General features: G+C 43.4%; 2 protein-coding genes across 2 annotated transcripts in view; both read right to left on the bottom strand.

The window, feature by feature from the left end:
- Positions 1-9642, bottom strand: part of LOC139159548 (maestro heat-like repeat-containing protein family member 1) — a 35787-nt gene extending 26145 nt beyond the window's left edge. The window contains exon 1 of the mRNA XM_070736858.1: positions 9629-9642. Coding sequence (XP_070592959.1) covers positions 9629-9642 — 14 coding nt within the window. The remainder of the gene's footprint in view (positions 1-9628) is intronic.
- Positions 6263-25272, bottom strand: SLC46A2 (solute carrier family 46 member 2). The gene is made up of 4 exons (XM_070736239.1): positions 24140-25272; positions 16880-16963; positions 14361-14517; positions 6263-9853 (listed from the first exon to the last, which is right to left on the bottom strand). The coding sequence occupies exons 1-4, from the start codon at positions 25167-25169 to the stop codon at positions 9727-9729; spliced, it is 1398 nt and encodes a 465-aa protein (XP_070592340.1). The 5' UTR covers positions 25170-25272; the 3' UTR covers positions 6263-9726.
- Between the last annotated feature and the right edge of the window lie 588 nt (positions 25273-25860).

Genomic DNA, 25860 nt, shown 5'->3' with positions numbered 1-25860 from the left:
CATCACTTCCACTGCTTCATTGACTGGACATGGGGTGGAGATGTACACCTGGGTATCATCAGCGTACTGATGATACCTCACCCCATGCCCTTGGATGATCTCCCCCAGAGGTTTCATGTAGATATTAAATAGCAGGAGGGAGAGGACCGACCCCTGAGGCACCCCACAAGGGAGAGACCTCGAGGTCGACCTCTGACCCCCCACTAACACCAACTGTGACCAGCCAGAGAGGTAGGAGGAGAACCACTGAAGAACAGTGCCTCCCACTCCCAACCCCTCCAGCGGGCGTAGAAGGATACCATGGTCGATGGTATCGAAAGTTGCTGAGAGGTCAAGAAGCACCAGGACAGAGGATAACCCCCTGTCCCGGGCCCGCCAGAGATCATCCATCAATGCGACCAAAGCAGTTTCCATGCTGTAACCGGGCCTGAAACCCGACTGCTGAGGACCTACATAATTGGCTTCTTCCAAGGACCGCTGGAGCTGGAGCACCACCACCTTCTCAACAACCTTCCCCATAAAGGGAAGGTTGGAGACTGGACGATAGTTATTAAGCACGGCTGGGTCCAGGGAAGGCTTCTTGAGGAGGGGGCGCACAAGTGCCTCCTTGTACGGAGCCGGGAAGGACCCCCTCCCCAAAGAAGCGTTGATAATTTCCTGGACCCAGCTCCGCGTCACCTCCCTGCTGGCCGAGACCAGGCAGGAGAGACACGGATTCAGTAGGCAGGTGGCGGAACTCACAGCTCCAATGGCCTTGTCCACTTCATCAGGTGTCACCAGATCAAATTCTTCCCAGACAGGTGGACAAATACGGGCCCCAGTCACCTCGACCGACTCATTGTCAGTCGACTCTGCTATCCAATCGGAGTCGAGGTCCGCCCGGATCCGAGCGATTTTATCAGCGAAAAATGTATTAAATCCTCGGCACTACTCTGCAAGGGCTCCCCAACTCCCCCCTGATTAAGAAGGGAGCGGGTCACCCTAAACAGAGCGGCCGGGCGAGATTCCGCTGATGCAATCAAGGCGGCATGATACGCACATCTTGCCGCCTTGAGTCTTTATTAAGACTTTGTAAGTCTTAATAAAAGCTCTTACAAATAATTGGTGATGATGGCTCCTATATTTTTCATAGAGCTTTCCAAAGCTGTATCACCTGTTTGCCATAGTAATGTCTTCTCTCCTCTAAATACAAACAGCTCTTTACCCAAAATAGAGCAAACATGAGTGCTGCCAACAAAACAGGAAAGAAATGCAGCCCCTCTCACACCTCACAAAAGGCCTCCAGTTAATAAATGAACCAGCAAAGGCAGGTGTCACAATGGGAGACATGTCACCGTTACCTTAGCAACCAGGGCATTATTCCTTTCCTTATCACTTTGGGATTTTTTTTTAAAAAAAGTTCATAAACATTGTTTAGTTAAAGGGGATTGAAGAGCAAAAGGCTCTTTCTTCCCCCACTTTTATCTTAACAATGGTATGAGGATGCCTCAGTAAGTGCTGTATCTGCTGGGCCCTCGGGGTTGCTTTCATATCTCTTAACTTTGTTTATTTTCCTTCTCTTTTTTCATTAATTGCACTTTTTCTTCCTATCCTTTTTGGTCTTTTATTCTGCGAAAAAATAAATATAAATTAAATAATAATAATTTTTGCTGGCCCATGACTGGGAGGAGGTATCGACAAATGATTCAAATAATTTAGCCCCATGTTTATTCTGACAAATATCATGTATTTCTCCCTGGATGTCCTCCAACCACGAGTCTAAATTACTGCTCCTGAAGCATTTAGAGGTTTTGGTTTTATTTGGCAGGTATTTGTGTAATCCATCAACATCTATTGATAGAAAGAATAGAGTGTTGTGGTTAGCTCTGGCCCAGCTCCTGCCCCAAGGACTGTGGATGTGGGGGAGACATCCACATGCTGCAGGCCTGTTTTGCCCCCGGTGGAATCTGCTGATGAAGGCTCCTCTGACCAAGAAGACATGAGTGACAGGGAGGAGGAGAGTGTGGCAGACAGCTCAGAAGGAGATCAATTATCTAGCTCCTCCTTGGATTCAGAACAAGAGTTAATGATACAGCCACGCATGCGGAGAGCGATGCATAGGCAACAACAACTGAGAGATTATTATCAAAGAAAATGAGGCCACCTGTGGTTGGGTGGGGCTGTGGTAATTAGTGAGGCTGCTATAAATAGCAGCCTGTGGGTTTGGCCATTGTGGAGGATTATCTGATTGTTGTGTTTCGTGACTGCTTTACTGACTTTGACTTTTTGTGTGCTGATTTTCCCCCGCTTTGAAACTAAACCAGAGCAAAGTGTGTTTCACTTTGTAAAAGAAGGACTGTGAATTGCCTCACAGCTGCAAGCTAAGTATCACAGAACTGATAAGGGACTTGTATAAATTACCAGTTTGTTTGAAGATGAGTGCTCTTTGCTATACCAAAAGAGGGCTTAGTTTAAGTGAATTTTCATTATAAAGAACATTGTTTTGAATTTTCAAACGTGTGTGTCTGAAATTTGTACCTGTGAATTTTTGGGAGGATTCTACCAGAGAGCCTGACAGAACATAGAGTAGAATTCTTTCTTGGCCAAATATGATGGGACACACAAGGAGTTTGTCATTGGTGCATATGCTCTCAGTGTACATGAAAGAAAAGATACATTTGTCAAGAATCATGAGCTGCAACACTTAATGATTGTCTTAGGGTACAAATAAGCAATCAGAAAGCAGTGGATATTAATATAAATCATAAGGATGCAAGCAACAAGATACCATCCTGCAATCATAAGTGGGAAGAGATGGGTGATAGGAACAGTGAGAAGACTAATAGTAAGAGTAGTAAGAGTAATGAAGGCTTAGTGAATAGTTTGACATTGGTGGGGGAAGTATTTGTTTAGCAGAGTGATGGTGTTCAGGAAAAAAAATACCTGTTATTGTGTCTAGTTTCTTGGTGTGCAATGCTCTGTAATGTCATTTTGAGGGTAGGAGCTGAAACAACTTATGTCCAGGATGCAAGAAGTCATAAATATTTTCACAGCCCTTTTTTTGACTCGTACAGTATACAGGTCCTCAGTGGAAGGCAGGTGGGCAGTAATTATTTTTCTGCAGTCCTGATTATCCTCTGAAGTCTGTGACTGCCTGGTTGGGTTGCATAATCCTGATGACTTTAAAGTCCACCTTCATCTACATCTGTTTTATTTTTATCCTTGATTACAGTTTGGATTGTGGCTACACACACACACACACACACACACACACACACAAATTGTCCTAATATGCAAGTTCCAGGCTTAGTTATAGAAGAAGAAATGACACACATAATGATCTCTGGAACTTTTAAAAAATGTATTATTCTATTATTGTGCAGACCACTATGTAGGAGAAACAGCTAAATGACTACGAACTAGAGTGCATGAACACAAGCTGGCAGTCCGATGCAAAGAATAGCATTCCCAGATTTGGATGCACCTGGAGGAGCATGGTCATAGTTCCAGAAGACCGAAGTTATTGCCTATGTTAAAACAAAAGGAGGATGCCTCTTGAAAGAAGCCTGGTTCTCTAATAACCATTAAGGTGGTACATACTGTTCTGCCTGCATGTCTCAACCGGGTAATTAGTCCAGGAAGACACACACCACATGATAAAAGGAAAACCCAAAAGTTTTTACAAACAGAAAAACAGAAACAGCTCCCTTTTTAAATGTCAAAGGGATTTTCTGGTACACACAAGGCACAGGTTAAATGCAGTCTAATTGCTCACCCAATAATTGGGAAATTGAGTCCAATTCTAAAGTCCAGAGAGTCCACACACACAATCCTGAACAGCAAAAACCATGATCTTGACGAAACAATGAATCAGATAAACTGCCATGAGGCTAAAACACCCGGCTGCACTTTTATCTGTAGCACTAATTACAGCAGCGCCACCCAACCACAGGTGGCCTCATTTTCTCTTGTAATAATCCTTCAGTTGTTGTCTCCTATGCATCACTCTACGCATGCGTGGATGTGTCATTAATTCTTGTTCAGAATCCAGGGATGATACAGATGACTGATCTCCTCCTGGGCTGTCTGCCAAACTCCCCTCTTCCCTGTCACTCACGCTTCCTTGGTCAGAGGAGACTTCGTCGGCAGATTCTACTGGGAGCAAAACAGGCCTGCAGCATGTGGATGTCTCCTCCACATCCACCTCCACATTCCTTGGGGCAGGAGCTGGGCCAGAGCTAACTACAACACATACGAGGCATTAAGACATCAGGAAGGATTTAGTGGAGACCGATCACCATGGAGGAATAGCGATCGAGAGCATCACCCCCCATTTAGGCATTGAGATTGGCCCAGTGAAGAGATGACAAATCTGGACTGAGTACAAGAGAACCTGGCAGAACAGCGTCAGAATGACATGGACATGGGGAAGGGCAGGAAGAATGCAGACCTATTACAAGATCACGGGCAAAATGAATAAACTTGGAGGAGGCAATGAATGTGCCTAAAGGGAGAGGAGCAGCGATGACGGGGAGGGAACTTAGAGAAATGTCTTCAAAGTAATACCAGATAACTCTGCATCACCCCCAACTCCAGGGAGAGAAAGAAGCAATACACAATGGGGAAGGAGGCAATGGAAATCACATCTCCTTTGGTCAGCATGACTAAAGCAACAACAACAAAGCTAATTACAAGGGGAGGCAAGGGTGTGGGCCCATTATGCAGCCAATGACTAAATTGATTGGCAATACATAAAAAGCAAGCATTTCCTCAATGGGGATTTTACACTCTGGCCATGTCACCTAAGCTGATGAAAGCTTAGGATAGTACATTTTTAAAAACTTCCGGAGATCATGATGTCTGTTGTTTCTTCATTTTATATTCAGAGAGAGAGAGGGAGAGAGAGAGAGGGGGGGGGGAGAGAGAGGGAAAGAGAGAGGGGGAGAGGGAGGGAGAGGGAGAGAGAGAGGGAGAGAGAGGGGGGGAGAGAGAGAGAGAGAGAGAGAGAGGGAGAGAGAGAGAGGAGAGGGAGAGAGAGAGGGAGAGAGAGAGAGGGAGAGAGGAGAGGGAGAGAGAGAGAGAGAGAGAGAGAGAGAGAGAGTTTTCCCAATAATAAGACAGGTACCATAATAAGGCCAATTAGCCTTTTAAGCGCATGAGCTGAAATAAGTTCCTCCCAAAAATAATTTCTGGGGGGAAAGGGAGAGACACTCCAGGAGCCATTCTTTTTGCGGCAGGCACTGTTTTGGCTAGGACAGCAAGAGCAAGCGAGAGATGGGTGCACACATATCCCGTGGGACTAGTTCAGCTCCTCTGAGCTCTGCCTATGGGAATTTGAAGCATACTCCTGCCAGCGAGGAAGAGGAGGCGAGCATTAATGTCTCCAGCAGAGCAGGAGGGGGAAAGAAACTCTTGGGGGCTGCTTTAGGCAAAGCACCTTCCTTTCCTCCTTCCTTCCCTCCCCTCTGCTGCTGATCCCGGCTGGTTGTCAATTCAGCTTCCTCAGACAGCCCATGAGCATTCCCCCCCCCCCTCCTGCTTTGCTCCAGAGCCAGAGGCGGGGGAAAGTTAGTGGACACAACACTGAGGAAGCTACAAGTCCCATGTAGGATGAATGTCTTGTGGCCCAGCCCACTCCATCCAACCTGCCACCTCTAAATTGCGGCCCACCACATGATATGCATCCTACCTGACACTTGTAGCTTCATTGCATTCCTTGGCGGTTGTGTCCAGAGAAGCCCATTGTAAACCACCACCCCCTTCTTGCAAGTTCAAGAAGTTTGATTGAACTCGCGAGAAGTTTTCTTTTACATAACCTTGACTGATGACCAGTCACTTCAATGTTATGAGCAACCTGAAAAAGAGGACTTACAACTGAAATTCAAAGTTCCAGCAGTTGGCCCCTCCCCTCTAGAGTCACATGACCAAACTTCAGGTGCCCGGCAACATGGCTGCATTAACGGTCATTTGCACATCCCACGATCATGTGCCCGGGTTTTATGATGCTTTGGTTGAAAAGTGGCACTTCCAGTTTTTGGCAAAACCGCACCCATAGAAAATTGTTGAGCTGATTATCAACTTTGGTGTTCACTTAACTACAGCTTAACAGTTTGCTTTACAGCTGCTACATTCACTTAACAAGGGTAACAGAAAAGGTCAGTTTTATGACTGCCACAGCATATGACTATAATGGGCAGGCTCCACTGAAGTCATGACTACCAGTACATTTATCTTTGCAATATTGCAAAATCAGCCTTTTAACACAGTAAGGGCAAAAAGAATCTTAAAAAAAACAAACATTTTATTGATTTTTATAATGTAAGCGAATACACACAACACAAAACAGTACACAGTGAAATGTGCTCCCGCCACCCAGCAACAATCATTCGGGCCCTCCACCAAATGAGGGTGTACTAATTTATAATATTTTAAAACCAGGAACATCAACATATTTACAAAGTGTAGAGTGATTCCAATTTGTTCTTTATGGCTCGGTCTCGAATTCTGCTAGCCACAAAACCTCTGATCCTGTCCCATCTTTCCATCAGTTTTTCCACTTTATTTTCATCAATCATATTCATTTTAATTTCCATAATTTCAAATTGAATGTGTTCCACTATGTACTGATACCTGTTTTGTATTGTCCATTTTGTTGCATCTTTCCAACCTGAAACTATTACCATTTGGCCACTTTTTATAGCTGCTTCTTTAATTTCTCTGAAGTCACCCATACACCTCCTCGTTATTAGTACTGCCATCTCCTTTGTAATCACCCATTTTATATTCAGCATCCTATTAAACACATCTTGCATCTCTTCCCAAAATTTCTGTACTACCGGACAATCTCCAAAACACGCATAAACACCCCTCTCTTCTGACATCCATGCCAACCGAGTGCCTCAACATTCTTAGAAATATACGCAAGTTGTACAGGTGTATAATACCACTTATGTAATATTTTCCTTCTCATTTCTCTAACCCTTGTATTCTTAATTTTCCTTATACTCTCCACTATATTCTTCATCTCTTATGCATCTATTCAAAGTTCACTTTGCCACCAACTAGTTAATCCTTGAATTTCATACCTGTCTATCTGCGTTAACATCCTATATTACCTGCCTGTGACCTTATATTATCATGTTTATTTCTTAAAATTTTCTCTAATTCTGTCTCTTCTCTTTGTAGTACTTCTTTATTCTCTCTTTCATTCAAATATTCATATATTGCATTTGTCTGCCACCATCTCTGCTGCCCCAACCACCATTCTATATGACTTCTGCTAACTCTTCCATCATTCTCATATAACTGTTCTATTCTGTTTATGCCCTTGTTCTTCAACTCACCTATTATCTTATTCAGGTTTGTTTCATTATCTCTATTCATAACATACAATGTTGAGAGCTTAGATTGATTTAATCCTATTTTCCCCTGCCACTTTTTCCAAATTTCAAAGGTTCCTTTCAAAGGGCCTATTAATTTATCTACATTGTTTTTGTTCCAACTTGTGAATATTAATTCTCTATTACATATCCCATTGATCTCCTTTTCCAACTTAACCCATTTAGTTTCGCATACCTGTAATTCCATTAATCTTTCAATTTGAAACGCATCTGTATATTATTCTAAGCATGGTGTTCCACAGCGCCCATCTTTCTCTACTGCTAATAGCCATTTCTTTCTTATTCCTCTTCTATCCAATAGTTTAGTCTTCTATCCCATTCTTTTAATTTTACCCCAGGTAAAACACCCGGCATTACCTGAAACAAACACATCATCTTTGGGAGTATCATCATTTTTAATGCTCTTATCTTTTCCATTTTCCTCAACCCTTTCTTTTTCCAGTTCTTCATCTGTTTTATCATTTTCATCCGAATCTGTCTGTAATTAACCTCCACCATTTTCTTCAAATTCCTTGGCATAAAGAATCTATTAGTTTCCATGTACTAGGTATATACAGTAGTTCAAGACAATTTTAGTCATACTTATGCAGTCCACTACTTTCTCCCAAAACAGGTTAAATATAGAACTGTAAAAACAGGTTTTAAAGAAGGACTATCTGTCAGGCCTGAGTCTTCATGTGGAGTTTAGAGAGTTCAGCCTGACACAACACAAGTGGGGATGGGAGGGGTAGTGAGTAGTTAGAGGGGAAAGATTCCAAAGATTCCTTTCTCCAAGCCAAGGCCACCGGTTGTTCTGCCTCAACTGAAGAGAAGAAGAAGTTGATAAGCTCCTGTACACACAGTGGCTCTTGTGATGAACTTGTGGGTGTGGGGGATGTAAGCTGAACCTTAACCTAGGTGGGATTCTGGGAAGTACTCAGAATCGGAATGACTATGGCGTAGCTAACATGGTTCTGTTAATAAATCAAGCTCTGATTGAGAGAAATGGACTGGGACTTGTTTTATTTCTCAGATGCTATTTAGAACGCTGACACTATCTGTTGTGGTTCCGTCTGAGGCCCCTCCGGGAACGGCTGACCTTCTGTCGGTTTCCAGCTCAGAGGGAGAGGCTGAGGAACAGGAGGGGCAGACAGACGAGGAGGAATCCCAGGCTGAAGAAGAAGGAGGACAGCCAGAGTCCCACCAGGGGGAGCTCTCCTCACCAAGCAGCCTGGATTCCTTAGAGGAAAGTGCACAAGCCATAATTGATCTGCGACAACGAAGAGCTAATCAGAGACGGAGTCAATTGGCTAAATACTTTCAGCATTAAAGTGGCAGCAGCTGGGTTTGGGTGTGGTGCTCTTGGGAAAGGCTAAAAGGCAGACCCACCCTTCCTGGCTTGTGGAGTTTTATCTTTGAGAGTCGTGGGACCTGACTGTGAACTTTGGTGTCTTGGAATCCTGGTTTGTGCCTTTGACTATTGAAACCTTGGGGGGGGTGTGCCAGCAAGAAGCTTGCTGTATTGTCTGGACATCAGGACCCTGCTGTACCGTATTATATCCTGTCTGTTGGGAAGAACAGGTTTTCCTCTGTGCTTATTTTTTCCAGTTATAAAATACTTTTGGCTTTTACCAGAGTGTCTGGCTGTTTTTTCCAGTTGGTGTTGAGGTCTGGGGGAACCCAGACAGAACACTATCTTTATTACATCTCCAACAAAATGATGTCTTAGACACCGCTTTTTATATAAAAATGTAACAAAGTCTAATTCTAAATATTATTTTTTGTGATGGTGTTGATGGCGGTGATATCCATTCAATCATGTCCAACTATTGATGATTCTATGGCAGAGGTGGGCTGCTGCCAGAATGCCTAATTGGGCACAGTCGTTCAGCTCTGGAACACGAGTGCAGGATCGAGCACAATTATGCTTCCTGCACCTGTGCAGGTAGCAAAATCGCGCACAGGGACACGCACGTGGGCATGTTTCGGTGAGATTTTTTGCTTCACCCCCATAAAATAAATAAATAAATGTGATTGCACAGCAGCAACACTCAAGAATTGCATGCTTCCTACTCCAGACATGATTTTGAGTTGCTTTCCTTATGCAGTTTCAACCACCTATGCATACATGCAGTGATGGGCTACCAAAATTTTTACTACCACACTGTGGGTGTGGCTTATGCATTTTGTTTCAACATCTTTCAGTGTAAATTGGGTGCTCTGGGGTGGAGCTCCAAATTTTGCTACCGGAACTGTGTTCCTGACCTTACCCGTAGGAGCCCATCACTGCATACATGAATATATTATTCATAGGAACTAATTCCTGGAACTAAAGGAAAACTACCAAAATTAGTAACAAGTCTGTCTTTCATGTAGTCAGTCTGTCTGGTTGCTCCAACGTGCTGTGTATATCTTCTTCGGAACTTGACAGTTGTTTTCTGCTGGCTAATCTCTCTGCTAAATCAGACCTTATCCGTTGCTTGTAGGCTACAAAACTGCGAGGGAGAGAAAAGGAGATTAGATGGAGAAAATGAAGTAACTTCCACAGTTGAACAGCCTTACCTACATTTCTGAAATACTCAACCCAAGGCTAGCTCAAAGGGTTTTGCTCTTGGGCAAGGAGGGAAAAACCCTGCCTTCTCAAAGGTAGTTTTTCAGAAGCCAACACAACTTTCTTGGGGGGGTTTTCCCCTTGAAAATGATTTGTGTCTCATCCAAAAGTTTCTTTAGCTCTCATCTGGGATAAGAAACAAAACTTTTTCAAGGAAATAGAATACCCTATGAGACTAGACTTTCAATCCTGGGCCTAGAAAGTTTAGAACTAAGACGCCTTAAACAAGATCTAAGTATTGCCCACAAGATCATATGCTGCAATGTCCTTGCCTGTCGGTGACTACTTCAGCTTCAACCACAACAACACAAGAGCACACAACAGATTTAAACTTAATATTAACCGCTCCAAACTTGACTGTAAAAAATAGGACTTCAGTAACTGAGTTGTCGAAACGTGGAACTGATTACTGGACTCCATAGTGTCATCCCCCAACCCCCAACACTTTACCCTTAGATTATCTACGGTTGACCTATCCAGATTCCTAAGAGGTCAGTAAGGGGCGAGTACAAGTGCACTAGAGTGCCTTCCGTCCCCTGTCCTATTGCTCTCCTATATCTCCTATACCTTTCTTCTATTCCTATATCTCTTCTTCTATTCTTTCATTGATATGTTCTATTACTATACCTTCTTTTCTATTATTTCTTAGATATATTTTACTATAACCTTCATCATGTATTTTACTATGTGTATATAGATATATACCCACTAAAACCCTCATTGTGTATTGGACAAAATGAATAAATAAAATAAAATAAAATAAATAAATAAATAAAAATCAAGGAAGTCCAGTTATCTTTTGGAAAAGCACCTTTGAGACAATAATGATCTGGATGATTGAGAAGCTCCACAGACCTGCTTTGTCAAAAATAAGTCTTATATTACCAGTATTGCAGTAAAATGTCTTAGGTACAAAGCTCCACAAGTAAAGTGTTGTTGTTAGTTGCAAAGTCAGGTTTGACCCATTGTGACCCCATAGACAACTTTCCTCCAGGTCTTCCTGTCCTGTGCCATCCCTGGAGTCCATTTAAGCTCACGCTGACTGCTTCAGCGACTCCATCCAGCCACCCCATTCTCTGTTGTCCCCTTCTTCTCTTGCCCTCAGTCTTTCACAGCATTAGGCTCTTCTCCAGTGAGTCCTTCCTTCTCATTTGGTGGCCAGAGTATTTGAGTTTCATCTTCAGGATCTGGACTTCTAAAGAGCAGCCAGGGCTGAACTTGTGACCCACCATAGCCTGTGCAATTGGTAGCAGATCCCGTCCAAGATGAGGCCGATGAGGTAATGTAATGCGTAAGTGGCCTGTGCAGCTGGCACCTGAGTCTGACAGTGAGGAGGCTGGCGAGGACTAGGTCCCAGAGTCAGGGGTTCAGCCTTTGGAACCTCCAGCACCTCACACAGTGATGAGGAAGAAGAAGAGGAGCCTCTTCTTAAGGCACAAGCACGCAGGGCTGTCAAAAGGCAGGAATGGCTACTCAGGAGGAGGTCTCCTCAGGAGTAGACTTGGGGCTAATTGGCCACTGCCCAAGCCTACTTAAGGAATGATGAAGACAGAAAAAACTCATTTGATCGTTTGTTCGATCGTGCGCCTCTTGTTTGGAAAACCTCTGCTCGGCTTATCTATTTTGGCTTCTGTTTTGTGGACTGATTCCAGGCAGCTTGCCAACTTCTGTAAGCTTCCTGCGATATTCAGGACTAATTACTTATCTTTGCTGTGTGACTTTATGGACTTATGCCAGCTGTTAATGCCGTATAATTAACAGCTGGTTTTTCAAGAAAAAATTGATTTAAGATTTATTTGTGTATGAACACTACTAAGCTAGTTTATTAGTAGTGGTTAATCCATTAAATATAGGTTTGAACGAACTGCATGTCTGCTACATTTTTCTGGTCCATAGCTGGGGAAAGAACAGATCTCCTCTAGGACTGACCAGTTCGATTGCCTTGCAGTCCAAGGGACTCACAGGAGTCTTCTCCAACACCATAGTTCAAAGGATACAATTCTTTGGTGCTCAGCCTTTCTTATGGTCCAACTTTCGCAGCCATACATTGCAACTAGGAAAACCATAGCCTTGGCTATACACACTTCTGTTGGCAGGGTGATGTTTCTGCTTTTTAGTATGCTGTCTACCTTTGCCATAGCTTTTCTCCCCAGGAACATCTTTTAATTTTATTTATTTATTTATTTATTTTGTCCAATACACAATGAGGGTTTTAGTGGGTATATATCTATATACACATAGTAAAATACACGATGAAGGTTATAGAGGAGAAACTCATAGTAAAATATATCTAAGAAATAATAGAAAAGAAGATATAGTAATAGAACATATCAATGAAAGAATAGAAGAAGAGATATAGGAATAGAAGAAAGGTATAGGAGATATAGGAGAGCAATAGGACAGGGGACGGAAGGCACTCTAGTGCACTTGTACTCGCCCCTTACTGACCTCTTAGGAATCTGGATAGGTCAACCGTAGATAATCTAAGGGTAAAGTGTTGGGGGTTTGGGGATAGAAACATAGAAACATAGAAGACTGACGGCAGAAAAAGACCTCATAGTCCATCTAGTCTGCCCTTATACTAATTCCTGTATTTTATCTTACAATGGATATATGTTTATCCCAGGCATGTTTACATTCAGTTACTGTGGATTTACCAACCACGTCTGCTGGAAGTTTGTTCCAAGGATCTACTACTCTTTCAGTGAAATAATATTTTCTCACGTATAATATTTTCTCACGATGACACTATGGAGTCCGGTAATGAGTTCCACGCTTCAACAACTCAGTTACTGAAATCATATTTTTTACAGTCAAGTTTGGAGTGGTTAATATTAAGTTTAAATCTGTTGTGTGCTCTTGTGTTGTTGTGGTTGAAGCTGAAGTAGTCGCCGACAGGCAGGATGTTGCAGCATATGATCTTGTGGGCAATACTTAGATCTTGTTTAAGGCTGTAGTCCCCATTTGCAGTGATCTTGGAGCCCAGGAAAATAAAATCTATCCCTACCTCAATTTCTTCCCCATCTATTTGCCAGGAATTGAGAGGGCCGGAAAGCCATGTTCATAGTTTTCTTAATGTTGAGTTTCAAACCAACTTTTGCACTTTCATCCTTCACCCGCATCAGAAGGGTCTTTAGTTCCTCTTCACTTTCTGCTATTAGAGTGGCATCACCTGCTTATCTGAGGTTGTTGATATTTCTCCCGGCAATCTTAATTGCAACTTTCTGAAATACCCAACATTTACCCAACAGAAACAAATACTGTACATTAAAACGGGGGCTAATAACCTTTGGGGACATTCCTAAAGAAAAGTCATGTTTGTGCAAAGGGTAGTCTGATGGTACTTCAGACAATCTTCAACCCAGTATCAGGGAGAACATTTGCAGTAGGGAGTCCAGAATGTCACAAATATTGCCATCTTCTTGAACACAAGATCATATGCTGCAACGTCCTGCCTGTCGGCGACTACTTCAGCTTCAACCACAACAACACAAGAACACACAACAGATTTAAATTTAATATTAACCGCTCCAAACTTGACTGTAAAAAATGTGACTTCAGTAACCGAGTTGTCGAAGCGTGGAACTCATTACCGGACTCCATAGTGTCATCCCCAAACCCCCAACACTTTACCCTTAGATTATCTACAGTTGACCTATCCAGATTCCTAAGAGGTCAGTAAGGGGCGAGTACAAGTGCACTAGAGTGCCTTCCGTCCCCTGTCCTATTTCTCTCCTATATCTCCTATACATTTCTTCTATTCCTATATCTCTTCTTCTATTCTTTCATTGATATGTTCTATTACTATATCTTCTTTTCTATTATTTCCTAGATATATTTTACTATGAGTATCTGCTCTATAACCTTCATCATGTATTTTACTATGTGTATATAGATATATACCCACTAAAACTCTCATTGTGTATTGGACAAAATAAATAAATAAAATAAATAAAATAAATAAAATAAATAAAATAAATAAAATAAATAAAATAAATAAAATAAATAAAATAAATAAAATAAATAAAATAAATAAAATAAATAAAATAAATAAAACATATATGGAAATGTGGAGAGTTGACAATACTCAGGGTTCTCAGCTCTTAGGTAACATATAAATTTTGCTCAGCTCTTCTTCCTCCGCAAGGGCTTTGTGATACATAATTTAAAAAATACAGGAGCAGTAGATTGTGACCTCCTAGGAGGCATGATTGTGGGTTCATCATAATGAATTACATTGACCCATCATCAGCCTCCTGCCTCACGAATTTGAATAGTAATATCTGGCTTGGACCTAGATTGTTGTACAAATCTTAGGAATCCAGGGACATACAGATAAGGAAAACCAGGTTTGTCTTTAAACAGTTCAGTTTGCCCTCCGTTTACTTTACCTGATAGAGATAAGACTTAGGCAACCAATGGCACATGACAGAAGGAAGCAAAATCCACTGAACCAGCCCAGGGTGTGTTGGTAAATTTTATTAAAGGCTGTTGATGTCACAACTCCAATGATCACCAGTGACAGCTGCAGAAGGACAAACACTTTTCCTAGTGGGGGGAAAAAAACAGATGTAAGATTGAATGAAAAAGAACAGATGTAAGATTGAATGAAAAAGAACAGATGTAAGATTGAATGAAAAAGAACGTAGGGCATATTTCTACCAGAATCTAGATCACTTACAATTTATGTAGCTAATCTGGTTTTGTTTTGTTTTAATGCAATTACAGTGTAGTAAAGGCTTGAGAGCATGTCTGTGAAATGTTATTCTGAAGTGTACCTGCTGGTTTGCTTCTGTTATAGAGACGTAGATGGAATCCAGCATTTATTGCCAAACACCTTATATAATCATTTCTGAACTTCTGGAACCAGTTTGAACATTTGTCATTCTGTAAACAGGCTGTTGCTGCCAGAATGTGTGGTTGCTTTCTAATAATAGGACAAGCAACAGCAGATTAGTGCTAGAAACTAATTATGTAACCAATTATAATGTAGGCAATAATTATGTTGATTTCAGGAGCTAATATGACATAATGGAAGAGCCTAGCAAGTGAAACTTCCCTTGAATTGGAACATAGAACTATAACATTCTGGTGTCAGATTAATGGGTGTACAGCACTATCTCAAATAGCATTCTGGTTTCTTTTATAGCAGTTGAGAAGTTATTACTTCCTGGTTTTTGAAATGTGATATTAATGTACTATAAATAAAAGTCTGGAGGACAATTTGGGCTGAGAGTCATTGATAAAGGATGGAGGGAGGTTTAGCAACGCTTGTCCAATTCTTGCTGTCCCCATTTCAATACTCTGTCTCTCAAAGCAGTGGTTTTTTCTAGATTGGTTCAACCCGACTCAGTGAGTTTAAATAACTCACAATTAATCAAAGATACCGTGGCTTTATTTGGGAGATGATTTGGGTTTTTGGATTCATAGAAAATACCACAGCTTTGAATGATCAAATAACTGGAGTCCAAATCCAAGTTGGTTATGTATTTTCATGCAGTGAAGGGCTGCCTGTTGCCGGCATTCCCGGTGGGTGGTGCACGCAGGCGACAGCCAATTGGTGAAAGTTTTGGCTTCTGCGCATGCACAGGAAGAAAAATCTTGTGTGAGGACACTTGTGCGCAAGAGATTTCAACGATTTTTGCAGATTTCTTTGCTTCTGTGCATGTGCAGAAGCAAAAAAAGGCAAAAATCTCCCAAATCTCACGCGGGCGAGTGTCTTCACACAAGATTTGGCTTTCTGTGCATACCCATGAGCCAAATCTCACGCGGGGGCATGTACATGCCCGCCGGTCATGCGCAGCTGCGCACGCATCCTCAATTTTACTACCACTCTATAGAATGGCCCGCATCGGCAGCATCACTGTTTTCATGAGTTATTCTTCTGGAAAAAGAAATGCCCCATTATATTGACCCAAAGGCTATTTCTCCAACATCTTTTTTCCATCATGTACAGTAAAGGCCAGGGGTAGGCAAAGTTGGCTCTTCTATGACATGTGGACTTCAACTCCCAGAATTCCTGAGCTAACATGATAGGCTCAGGAATTCTGGGAGTTGAAGTCCATAAGTCATAGAAGAGCCAACTTTGCCTACTTCTGGTATAGGTAAATGTGATGTTTCCAGAAATTCTAGACTGGTGGCAGTGACTCACTGTTAGACTCCCAACAGTCTGGCAGAATCCCAAAATTGGTGCATGTACTAGACTTTTGGTGCTGGCACAAACTATATTTTAACATTTTCCTTCAGTGGCCCAGATGGTTCATTGACAATGTGTGAAATTTAAAATGGGAGCTTAAAGTTATGGCTGCTCCTTTTTTTAAATAAGTCTCTGTCCCCTAAAGCCCTTAGAAAGCTTTTTTTCTAAGGGGGCTTTCAGATCAGCCCTCCTTGTAAATCAGACAATGTGGAATTGTCATTAAATCGACATTTTTCTAAATTATGGAAAGAAAGATATGTGCCCCTGACACAGTGGTGAAATTCATTTTAATTTTACTACCAGTTCTGTGGGCATGGTGTGGCTTGGTGGGCGTGGCAGTAGAAGGCTACTGCAAAATCCCCATTCCTATCCCACTCTGGGCCCAGCCAGAGGTGGTATTTGCCAGTTCTCTGAAATACTCAAAAGTTTTGCTACTGGTTCTCTGAACTACTTAAAATTCATACTACAGGTTCTCCAGAACCTGTAAGAAATGCTGGATTTCATTCCTGCTCCAGCACCTGAAAGCCTTTGTCAAAGCTTAAGGCATTGATACTCACAGAACAGTCTTACAGGTAAGGATTTGGTTCTGACTCATCCTGCTCCGATTGCTGCATGTTTCTGTGACACCAACTCAACTGATAGGAATAAACCCAAGAGAGCTTATTCTGAAAGTCAATGTTTTTCCAAAGAAATAAACATAGAACTGTTTCTTACCGTAGGATGAAGCTTCAACGTGTTTGGATAACAAAGATCTGATGATTGGCAAGGGAATGAGGGCAAAGAGCATCACGGCACGAGCTGTAACAGAGCAGAATTTATTCATTCATTCATTCATTCATTCATTCATTCATTCATTCATTCATTTATTTATTTTGACCAATACACAATACATATTGAAGAGGATAGACATGAAGTATTATACAGTGGAACCCCGACATAAGAGCTGCTCGACTTAAGAGCTACTCGAGATAAGAGCTGGGAGAGGAGAGACATTTTTTTATTTTATTTTATTTATTAGTTGGATTTGTATGCCGCCCCTCTCCGCGATACGAGCCGAGAAGAGCCGGGCTGGCTTACTTTCCTTCCTTCCCGCGCTGATGCAGAGCCACTCGAACAAAGCGTCGCGCCCCTCTGATGCTTTCGGCGGCTTCCGAAGCGACGCTGGGCTCTTTTGCCGCCAAAAGCGTCAGGGGGGCGTGACGCTTTGTTCGAGTGGCTCTGCATCAGCGCGGGAAGGAAGGAAAGTAAGCCAGCCCGGCTCTTCTCGGCTCGTATCCCGGCACTTGGTGAGTGGAGAGGCGGTCGCCTCCCCTGCCGCCCCACTCTGGGGGTCCTTGGCTTCTGCTGGGGGTGGGGGGATCCGAACGCTGTTTTGAATTTCACATTCCGAGTGGCCCAAACGCCAAAGGCGAACTTCCGCACCTCAGGAGTTAGCTCGCAAACGGCGCGGCTGTTTTAAAACATCGCTGCCGGCCTGGGGGGGGAGAGGGAAAGGGGGGAGAGGGGGGAGAGAAAGAGAGAGGGAGAGAGAGAAAGAGAGAGGGAGAGAGAGAAAGAGAGAGGGAAAGGGGGGGAGAGGGGGGAGAGAAAGAGAGAGGGATAGAAAGAGAGAGAGAGTGAGAGATGCTCAGTGAGCCTTTCTTTGAAGTTGCCTTTCTTTCTTTCTTTCTTTCTCTCTCTTTCTTTTTCTCTCTTGCTCTCTTGCTCTTTCATTCTTTTTTCTTTCTCTTTCTTTCTTTCTCTTTCTTTCTTTCTTTCTTTCTCTTGCTTTCTTTCTTTCTCTTTCTTTCTCTCCTTCCTTCCCTCCTTCCATTTCTTTCATTCTCCCTCTCTATTTTTATTTCTCTTTCATTTTCTTTCTTTCTCTCTTGCTTTCTTTCTTTCTTGCTCTTTTTCTTTCTCTCTTTTACCTTCCCTTCCTCTATTTCTTGCTTTCCTTTTCCTTCCTCCCTTCTTTCCTCCCTCTACAGGATTGGGTGGCAGTGAAGTTACTCTCCCCTTTCATAAGTTTCCTTGCTTCCTTCCTCTGTTCCTGTCCCTTCACCCTTTCTTTCTTTCTTCCTTTCTTTCTTCCTTCCTTTCTTTCCTTCCTTCCTTCCTTTCCTCCCTCCATTTCTTGCTTTCCTTTTCCTCCCTCCCTTCTTTCCTCCCTCTACAGGATTGGGTGGCAGTGAAGTTGAATAAATAACTACAGTTTAATGAATAAAAATAAAAGTTTGCCATGTTGATTGTTTTGGGTAAAAAGAGGAAGGGAAGGAAAGCTCTCAGCTTATCATCTTATTAATAAGTAAAGTTACATTTATTCTTGCAATGTCTTTTTGCATAATTTAGACTAACTTTGTGAGTTTTTTGAGGGCTGGAACCAATTAAAATTATTTACATTAATTCCTATGGGGAAAAGTCGTTCGAGATAAGAGCTGCTCGACTTAAGAGCGCAGGTCCGGAACGAATTAAACTCGTATCTCGAGGTACCACTGTATATAAAGAAAAGATATAAAAGTAGAGGAGAAGATATATGAAAGAAAGAAAAGATATATGATATATGGCAGCGTTTCCCAACCGGCCAGGTGTGCCGCCAAGCTCCAGCTGGGCGGGGCGCTGCCGGTATTTCCGTCCTGGGGCTCCCGCTTGCAGCTGTCAACCGGCTCCTGCTCGATGCCGCGGTTTTCGGCGCTCTCCTGCTGGGCCCCAAAAAAGGAAGGCAGGAAGAAGGAGAGCTCCATTCTTCGCGCCTTTTTCCCGCCTTCCTTCTTTGGGGCCCAGCAGGAGAGCGCCGAAAACCGCGGCATCGAGCAGGAGCCGGTTGACAGCTGCGAGCGGGAGCCCCAGGACGGAAGTACCGGCAGCGCCCCGCCCAGCTGGAGCTTCTCTGGCGTCGACGGCAAGTGTCCTTTGTGGCCCGGCGGGAGGGCACTGGCGATGGGAGCGGGGGGGGGGGGTGGCCGCAGCGGCCGCAGGCAGTCGCGGGGAGATGGCGGCGGCGAGAGGGAGCGCTCTCTCTCTCTCTCTCAGCTGACTGCAAGCGGGAGCCCTGACGGTGGCAGTTGGACGTGCTGCTGGACGTCGTACATGCTAGCGCTGCGGGCCTGGCATATACGGTGTCCAGCTGCCGCCATCAGGGCTCCCGCTTGCAGTCAGCTGAGAGAGAGAGAGAAAGAAAGAAAGAGAGACATATAAGAGAGGCAGAGAAAGAGAGACAGAACAAGAAAGAGAGGCAGAGAAAGAGAGATAGAGAAAGACAGAGAAAGAGAGACATAGCAAGAGAGGCAGAGAGAGAGAAAAAGAAAGGGAGACATAGCAAGAGAAAAAGAGAGACTTAGCAAGAGAGGCACAGAGAGAGAGAGAAAGAGAAAGAGAAAGAAAGAGAGACATAGCAAGAGAGACAGAGAGAAAGAGAGAGAAAGAAAGAGAGATAGCAAGAGAGGCAAAGAGAAAGAAAGAGACATATAGCAAGACAGTGAAAGAGAGAGAGAGCAAGAGAGAGAGAAAAAAGCAAGAAAGAGATAGCAAGAGAGACAGAGAGAGAGAGAGAGCAAGGGAGAGAGAAAGACAGAGAGGAAGGGAAGGAGGGAGAGAGAAAGAGAGCAAAAAAGAGAGGAAGGAAGAAAGAGGGATGGAGAGAGAGAAAGAAGGGAAGGAAGGAAAAGAGAGAAAGAGGGAGAAATAGAGCGAAAGGGTGGAAGAGAGAGGGTTTTTTTGTCCAAACTTTTCTTTAGCCCGCCCCCCCGCCCCCCCCACCCCGCCCACCCCTTTCAGTGTTCCCCAGGATTTTGAAAATATGAATAATGTGCCGCGGCTCAAAAAAGGTTGGGAAACACTGATATATGGGATAAGGAGAGGCAATTGGACAGGGAACGAAAGGCACACTGTGATTTGGAGGGGTCAGAGGAAGGAAAGGGATGCAATGGATGTCCTAATATTGAAAACAGGGTGGTGCCATACCCTTTAATATTGGTGGAATTAAAAAGCTCTCTTAATTCTGGCTTTTTGAGACACACACGCACGTACTCAGCAGTCCTGAAATCCGAGGAAAAGGGTGGCATAGAAATCAATCAATCAATCAATCAATCAATCAATCAAACAAACAAACAAACAAACACTTGTAGGCTTCCTGCAGGGATTTTATTTTTAAATGTGCACATTTGAAACTAGGCAAATTGATTTAGTCCTCAGCTTATGACTACAAAAGAGACTAAAATTTCAGTTCTTAAGTGGGGTTTGCCCCATTTTATGACCTTTCTTGCCAGTTGTTAATGTGGATCACTGCAGTTGTTCAGTTAGTAACATGGTTATTAAGTGAATCTGGATTCCCCATTGACTTGGCTTGTCAGAACTTCATGACACATGACCTCAGGGCCAGGGGTGGGTTCTAACTTACCTTGCTGCCGGTTCGCTTCCACCCACATCTTGTGGCCTTGCCTCTTGCCAAAAAATCACAGTGCCAATTTTTTTTAAAAAAAAATCCTCCCCCCCCCAAAAAAAAATCCAAAAACAAGTTGGTGATGCATGCACAGTGCTGGAAACGCAGTTTCTGCACATGCACAGTGTTGTGGTTAGCTCTGGCCCTGCTCCTGCCCCAAGGACTGTGGATGTGGGGGAGACATCCACATGCTGCAGGCCTGTTTTGCCACGGTGGAATCTGCTGATGAAGGCTCCTCTGACCAAGAAGACATGACTGACAGGGAGGAGGAGAGTGTGGCAGACAGCTCAGAAGGAGATTAATTATCTAGCTCCTCCTTGGATTCAGAACAAGAGTTAATGATACAGCCATGCATGCGGAGAGTGAAGCATAGGCAACAAAAACTGAGAGATTATTATCAAAGAAAATGAGGCCACCTGTGGTTGGGTGGGGCTGTGGTAATTAGTGAGGCTGCTATAAATAGCAGCCTGTGGGTTTGGCCATTGTGGAGGATTATCTGATCATTGTGTTTTGTGACTGCTTTACTGCCTTTGACTTTTTGTGTGCTGATTTTCCCCCCGCTTTGAAACTAAACCAGAGCAAAGTATGTTTCACTTTGTGAAAGGAGGACTGTGAATTGCCTCACACTGCAAGCTAAGTATCTCAGAAATGATTAGGGACTTGTACAAATTACGTTTTTTTGGAGACGAGTGCTCTTTGCTATACCAAAAGAGGGCTTAGTTTAAGTGAATTTTCATTATAAAGAACATTGTTTTGAATTTTCAAACGTGTGTGTGTCTGAAATTTGTACCTGTGAATTTTTGGGAGGATTCTACCAGAGAGCCCAACAGAACACACAGAAACACCCCCCCCCCCAAAAAAAATCCCCCCTCAATTTTTTTTTCAAAAAAGAAATTTAAAAAATCCAAAAACAGAGATGGTGGCACCCACAGAACGGCACCGAAAGTACCGGCTCCGTGACATCATCATAGTGTCACCAGTGGGTTGCTACCAGTTCGGGTGAACCAGTCCAAACCGTGAGTAGCCCATCTCTGCCCAGGACTTCAACCATCATAAATAGGAGTCAATTGCCAAGCGTCCAAATTTTGATCACATGACCGTGAGGATGCTACAATCATAAGTGTGAAAAATGGTTATAAGTCACTTTCTTCAGTGCCTTTGTAATTTTGAATGGTCACTAAGCTCATGGTTGTAATTTGAGGACTACCCGTAGTATATTTTATTCTGTCCTCTGAAGCCCTTCCAATCTGCAATGCCTGGGAATCCTGAGAATTAGAATTTGTCTTTCACACTTTTCAGCTGCACACCCGGGCTGCTTGGTGAATGCTGAGGTTATGCGGAATATGGTCTTCAGGAGAGAATTGAGCTTTTTATCTGAGGGGAGAACAACCTTCCACTAACACCCCCACCCCCACTGTCACAAAAATAAGCTTGGAAGTGTTGCAACATGTGGTTTAAAAAAGCCACAGAAAAGGTTAAGAGCATAGAGATCTGTCAATTATGAAATATGAGGTTTCAGAGATCTGTAACTCTTCCTTCTCCTAAGGTCTAGCAGAAGTTAAATAAATTGTGCAGTGTAGCACCCTATGCAACCGCATAATGTGTTAGAAATATCATAAGACTGGCTTTGATTGCTGCAGAATTCGATATTCTTGCATCGATAAAGCTTCTTCAGTTACATTTCAGTTAATGTTTTTGTAAATATATGTAAAGTGTTATGTGTATGTTTTTTCTTTTCATATTTCTCTTTTCCTTTTCCTTTTGTTGTTATTGTTTGTATGTTTATATTTCCTTTTAAATTTTAAACTTCAATAAAAACTATTTTTTTAAAAAAACCTCCTTCAGATCCTACACGTAAGAGCAATTTACTTACTTACTTAGTTACTTGGATTTTTGAGCCGTGCTTCTCCAAGGGACTCAGGGTGGCTTATATTGTAAAATCAATACAAATCACAAAGTTTAAAAACCCCCAAAATAAGTCAAGACTAAAACCCAAACATTAAAAAAACCTAATTCAACCGGATTCATTCCAAACACAATCATACTATCAGCCAGAGCAGAGTATCAACGGTCCCAAGTCTGCTGGCAAAGGTACATTTTTAAAACCTTTCGAAAAGCCAGGAGGGAGGGTGCGAGTGGGAGTCACAACTGTGCAATCTTATAGAGTAGCGGTTCCCAAGCTTTCTGGCTCTGTGTGGTTTCCCGCTGTTTGCATTTATTTATTTTTATAAATAAAATTTATTAGATTTGTATGCCGCCCCTCTCCGGAGACTCGGAGCGGCTCACAACAAAAACAACAATGTAACAAATCCAATATATCAAAAGACTTCTAAAAACCCTTTATTAACCCTTTATTAAGACCAGACAACACAATCATACCATACATAAACAATATAAGCCCAGGGGTATCTTAATTTCTCCATGCCTGGCGACATAGGTGGGTCTTCAATAGCTTACGAAAGGCAAAGAGGGTGGGGGCGGTTCTGATCTCTGGGGGCAGTTGATTCCAGAGGGTCGGGGCCGCCACAGAGAAGGCTCTTCCCCTGGGGCCCGCCAGACGACATTGTTTAGTCGATGGGACCCAGAGAAGGCCAACACTGTGGGACCAGAGTTTCCAACAGGTCACAGCCTGGTAGTAGTCGACAGACTGGTGTGTGTGTGTGTTGGGGACAGTGATGGTCTGCTATCGGAATGGTAAGGTGCAATGTTCCGGTAGCAATTTTGGAGATGTGCGCTCCCCCAACATGCTCCCATGCACAATTCGGCTGCAGCGCGTATGTAGCAAGTGAAATCTCATGTGAAGACACTTGCATGAGTGAGATTTTCTTGATTTTCACTGATGTTTTGCTTCTGCACATGCACAACAACAAAATCTTGTGCCGCGGGGCACATGTGCACCAACAATGACCTTGGAAAGCGCACTGGTAATGTCAAAGATGGCAGGTCTTCTCTGGTTGGTAACCCTCATTATAGAGATCCATTCAGAAGCAAGGTGCAACATAAATTAGAATAAGGCTACAGCTTAAACCTCTGGTACCTGCGGAACCGTCTCCTGCCGCACAAATCCCAGCGACCAATTTGGCCCCACAGAGTTGGCCTTCTCTGGGTCCCGTCGACTAAACAATGTCGGTTGGCGGGCCCCAGGGGGAGAGCCTTCTCTGTGGCGGCCCCGGCCCTTTGGAATCAACTCCCCGCAGAGATTAGAATCGCCCCACCCTCCTTGCCTTTCGTAAATTGCTAAAGACCCACCTATGTCACCAGGCATGGGGAAACTAAGATACCCCCAGGCACATATACTTTATGCATGGAATGATTGTGTTGCATGGTTTTAATATTGGGTTTTAAATGTTTTTTAATATTAGATTTTTTATACTGTGTTATTTTGTTGTGAGCCGCTCCGAGTCCACAGAGAGGGGCGGGATACAAATCTTGTAAATTACATTAAATTAAATTACAAAAGGGCAGTGCAGGAGAAGAGTAATGCATCTTTCATGAAATTAAACAAAACACGTGGCTTGAATGAATGCGAGATGCATGGAAAGGCTCTGACTCACCAATGTAAAACATGAATGTCCCTCGCGCAAAGGCCATAATAAAGATGCCAGCTGAGAAGGACGTGATGCCGATCATGATCATGGTGGTGTCTCTTAGAAATTTGGAAAACACTAAGACTCCCAGGAAGCTGGTAATAAAGATCGCATGGCCAGCAGCATTGGCATAGCCAACATATTCTGGTCCCCAGCTCAGTGGCTTCTTCAGGAAGAAGAGTGGCAGCACATTCATTGATCCACCCACGGCGAAGTCATATAGGATGGCCCCCACAAAGAGCAGGGCAATAATGGACTTGGCAGGTCCCACATGGGAAGAACTCTCAGATCTATAGAGCGGTAAATTCTCCTCGTCAGCGAGATTGCTGTCAAGCTGGACCACATCGATGGAAGCGGCTGGGTCACAAACTCCAGGCTTGGGGACTTGGAGGACAAATAGACCGTAGATGAAACACAAGGCGTATAAGGCAACGCTACAGGAAATCAACACCATACCATGCTGATAACTGAGATGGAAGGTAACAAAGAGGTGTCCCGAGGCAATGCTTCCCACAAAACCAGCAATGCCGTAGATGAGTTCGATGCGGATGAGACGCAAGGATCTTCTGCTTTCCGATGATCCCTGGGAGGCCAGGGCCATGATGCTGGCCCAATACGTGGTGAATCCTCCAGTCCCGCCATGCAGGACAGCAGCCCCGTACATCACCTCAATGGGCCAAGCCAACAAGATCAAAAGGAGGAGAAGGCAACGGGAGAGAAAGTAGCCCGACAACGGGACACAAATACTGATCTTCCGATTTATCCGGTCACCCAGCCTAGCCAGGCCATAAGCTGATAAGAGCGGGGTTAACCCATCAACAAGGTTGTAGATGATGTAGAAGTCAGAGATCGCCTTTTGCTGGGCCTCCTCACCGGCATGCGTGGAAGAAGAATTGGTCTGGTTGTAGTAGTTCTTCACCACTAATAACAGTCCTGTGTCATAGAAGGCGCTGGCAAGCTGAGCACCAGCAACAAGAGGTTCAATCCAGGTCTTCATCGTGTCAGCAGTTGTGGTCACCACGAGACAGTGAACTTCATTTATTTGAGGCAAAGGAGAGAAGAAGGCTGGGAGCCAACCCAGTCCTTCTAACCCGAAAGTAAAAGCTTGCTCACAGCATTGAAGGCAAAAGAAGAGATTTCCTCTCTCTGCTTCCTCAAACAGGTTTTTTCTTTCTTCTTCCCTCCCTCCCTCTTTCTTTCAAGCTCTGATTGTCTTAGCAGGCACTGGGAGCATGCAGTGAGCCCCAGTGAGCTGACTCTTCTGTGTGCCTTTAAGAAACCACATGATCCGAGTTGAGAAATATCTCAAACCTGATTTTAGGAAGTGAAAGAAACTTAGCCGGTGTGTATGAGTGACCCAAAATATTACATGAGGACGGAAGTTTTTGTTGAAGTGTTCATGTGGGTGTGTAGCTCTACGAATGTTCTCCTCCTCCTGCCCCCAGCTAATAGAAGTTCAACCTCAACCTACATCATCTAAACACTCACCAGAATAACGTGGCTCCTAAATACAATTTTAGGAAAGCCAACTATGATCTCATAGATGCCAATCTCTCAACCCTTAACTGGCAATCCTTGTTCTCTAACTGCATCACCACTGATGATCTCTACAATATGTTCTTACTCCAAATCAAAAGGCTTATAGAACTACATGTGCCACTCACTTCTTCCAGAGGTAAACGAAAAAA

This window comes from Erythrolamprus reginae, chromosome 2, assembly GCF_031021105.1.
Source record: "Erythrolamprus reginae isolate rEryReg1 chromosome 2, rEryReg1.hap1, whole genome shotgun sequence".
NCBI classification, from domain to species: domain Eukaryota; kingdom Metazoa; phylum Chordata; class Lepidosauria; order Squamata; family Dipsadidae; genus Erythrolamprus; species Erythrolamprus reginae.
The sequence above is the reverse complement of the archived record's forward strand: the minus strand, read 5'-3'. Positions and strand labels throughout refer to the sequence as shown.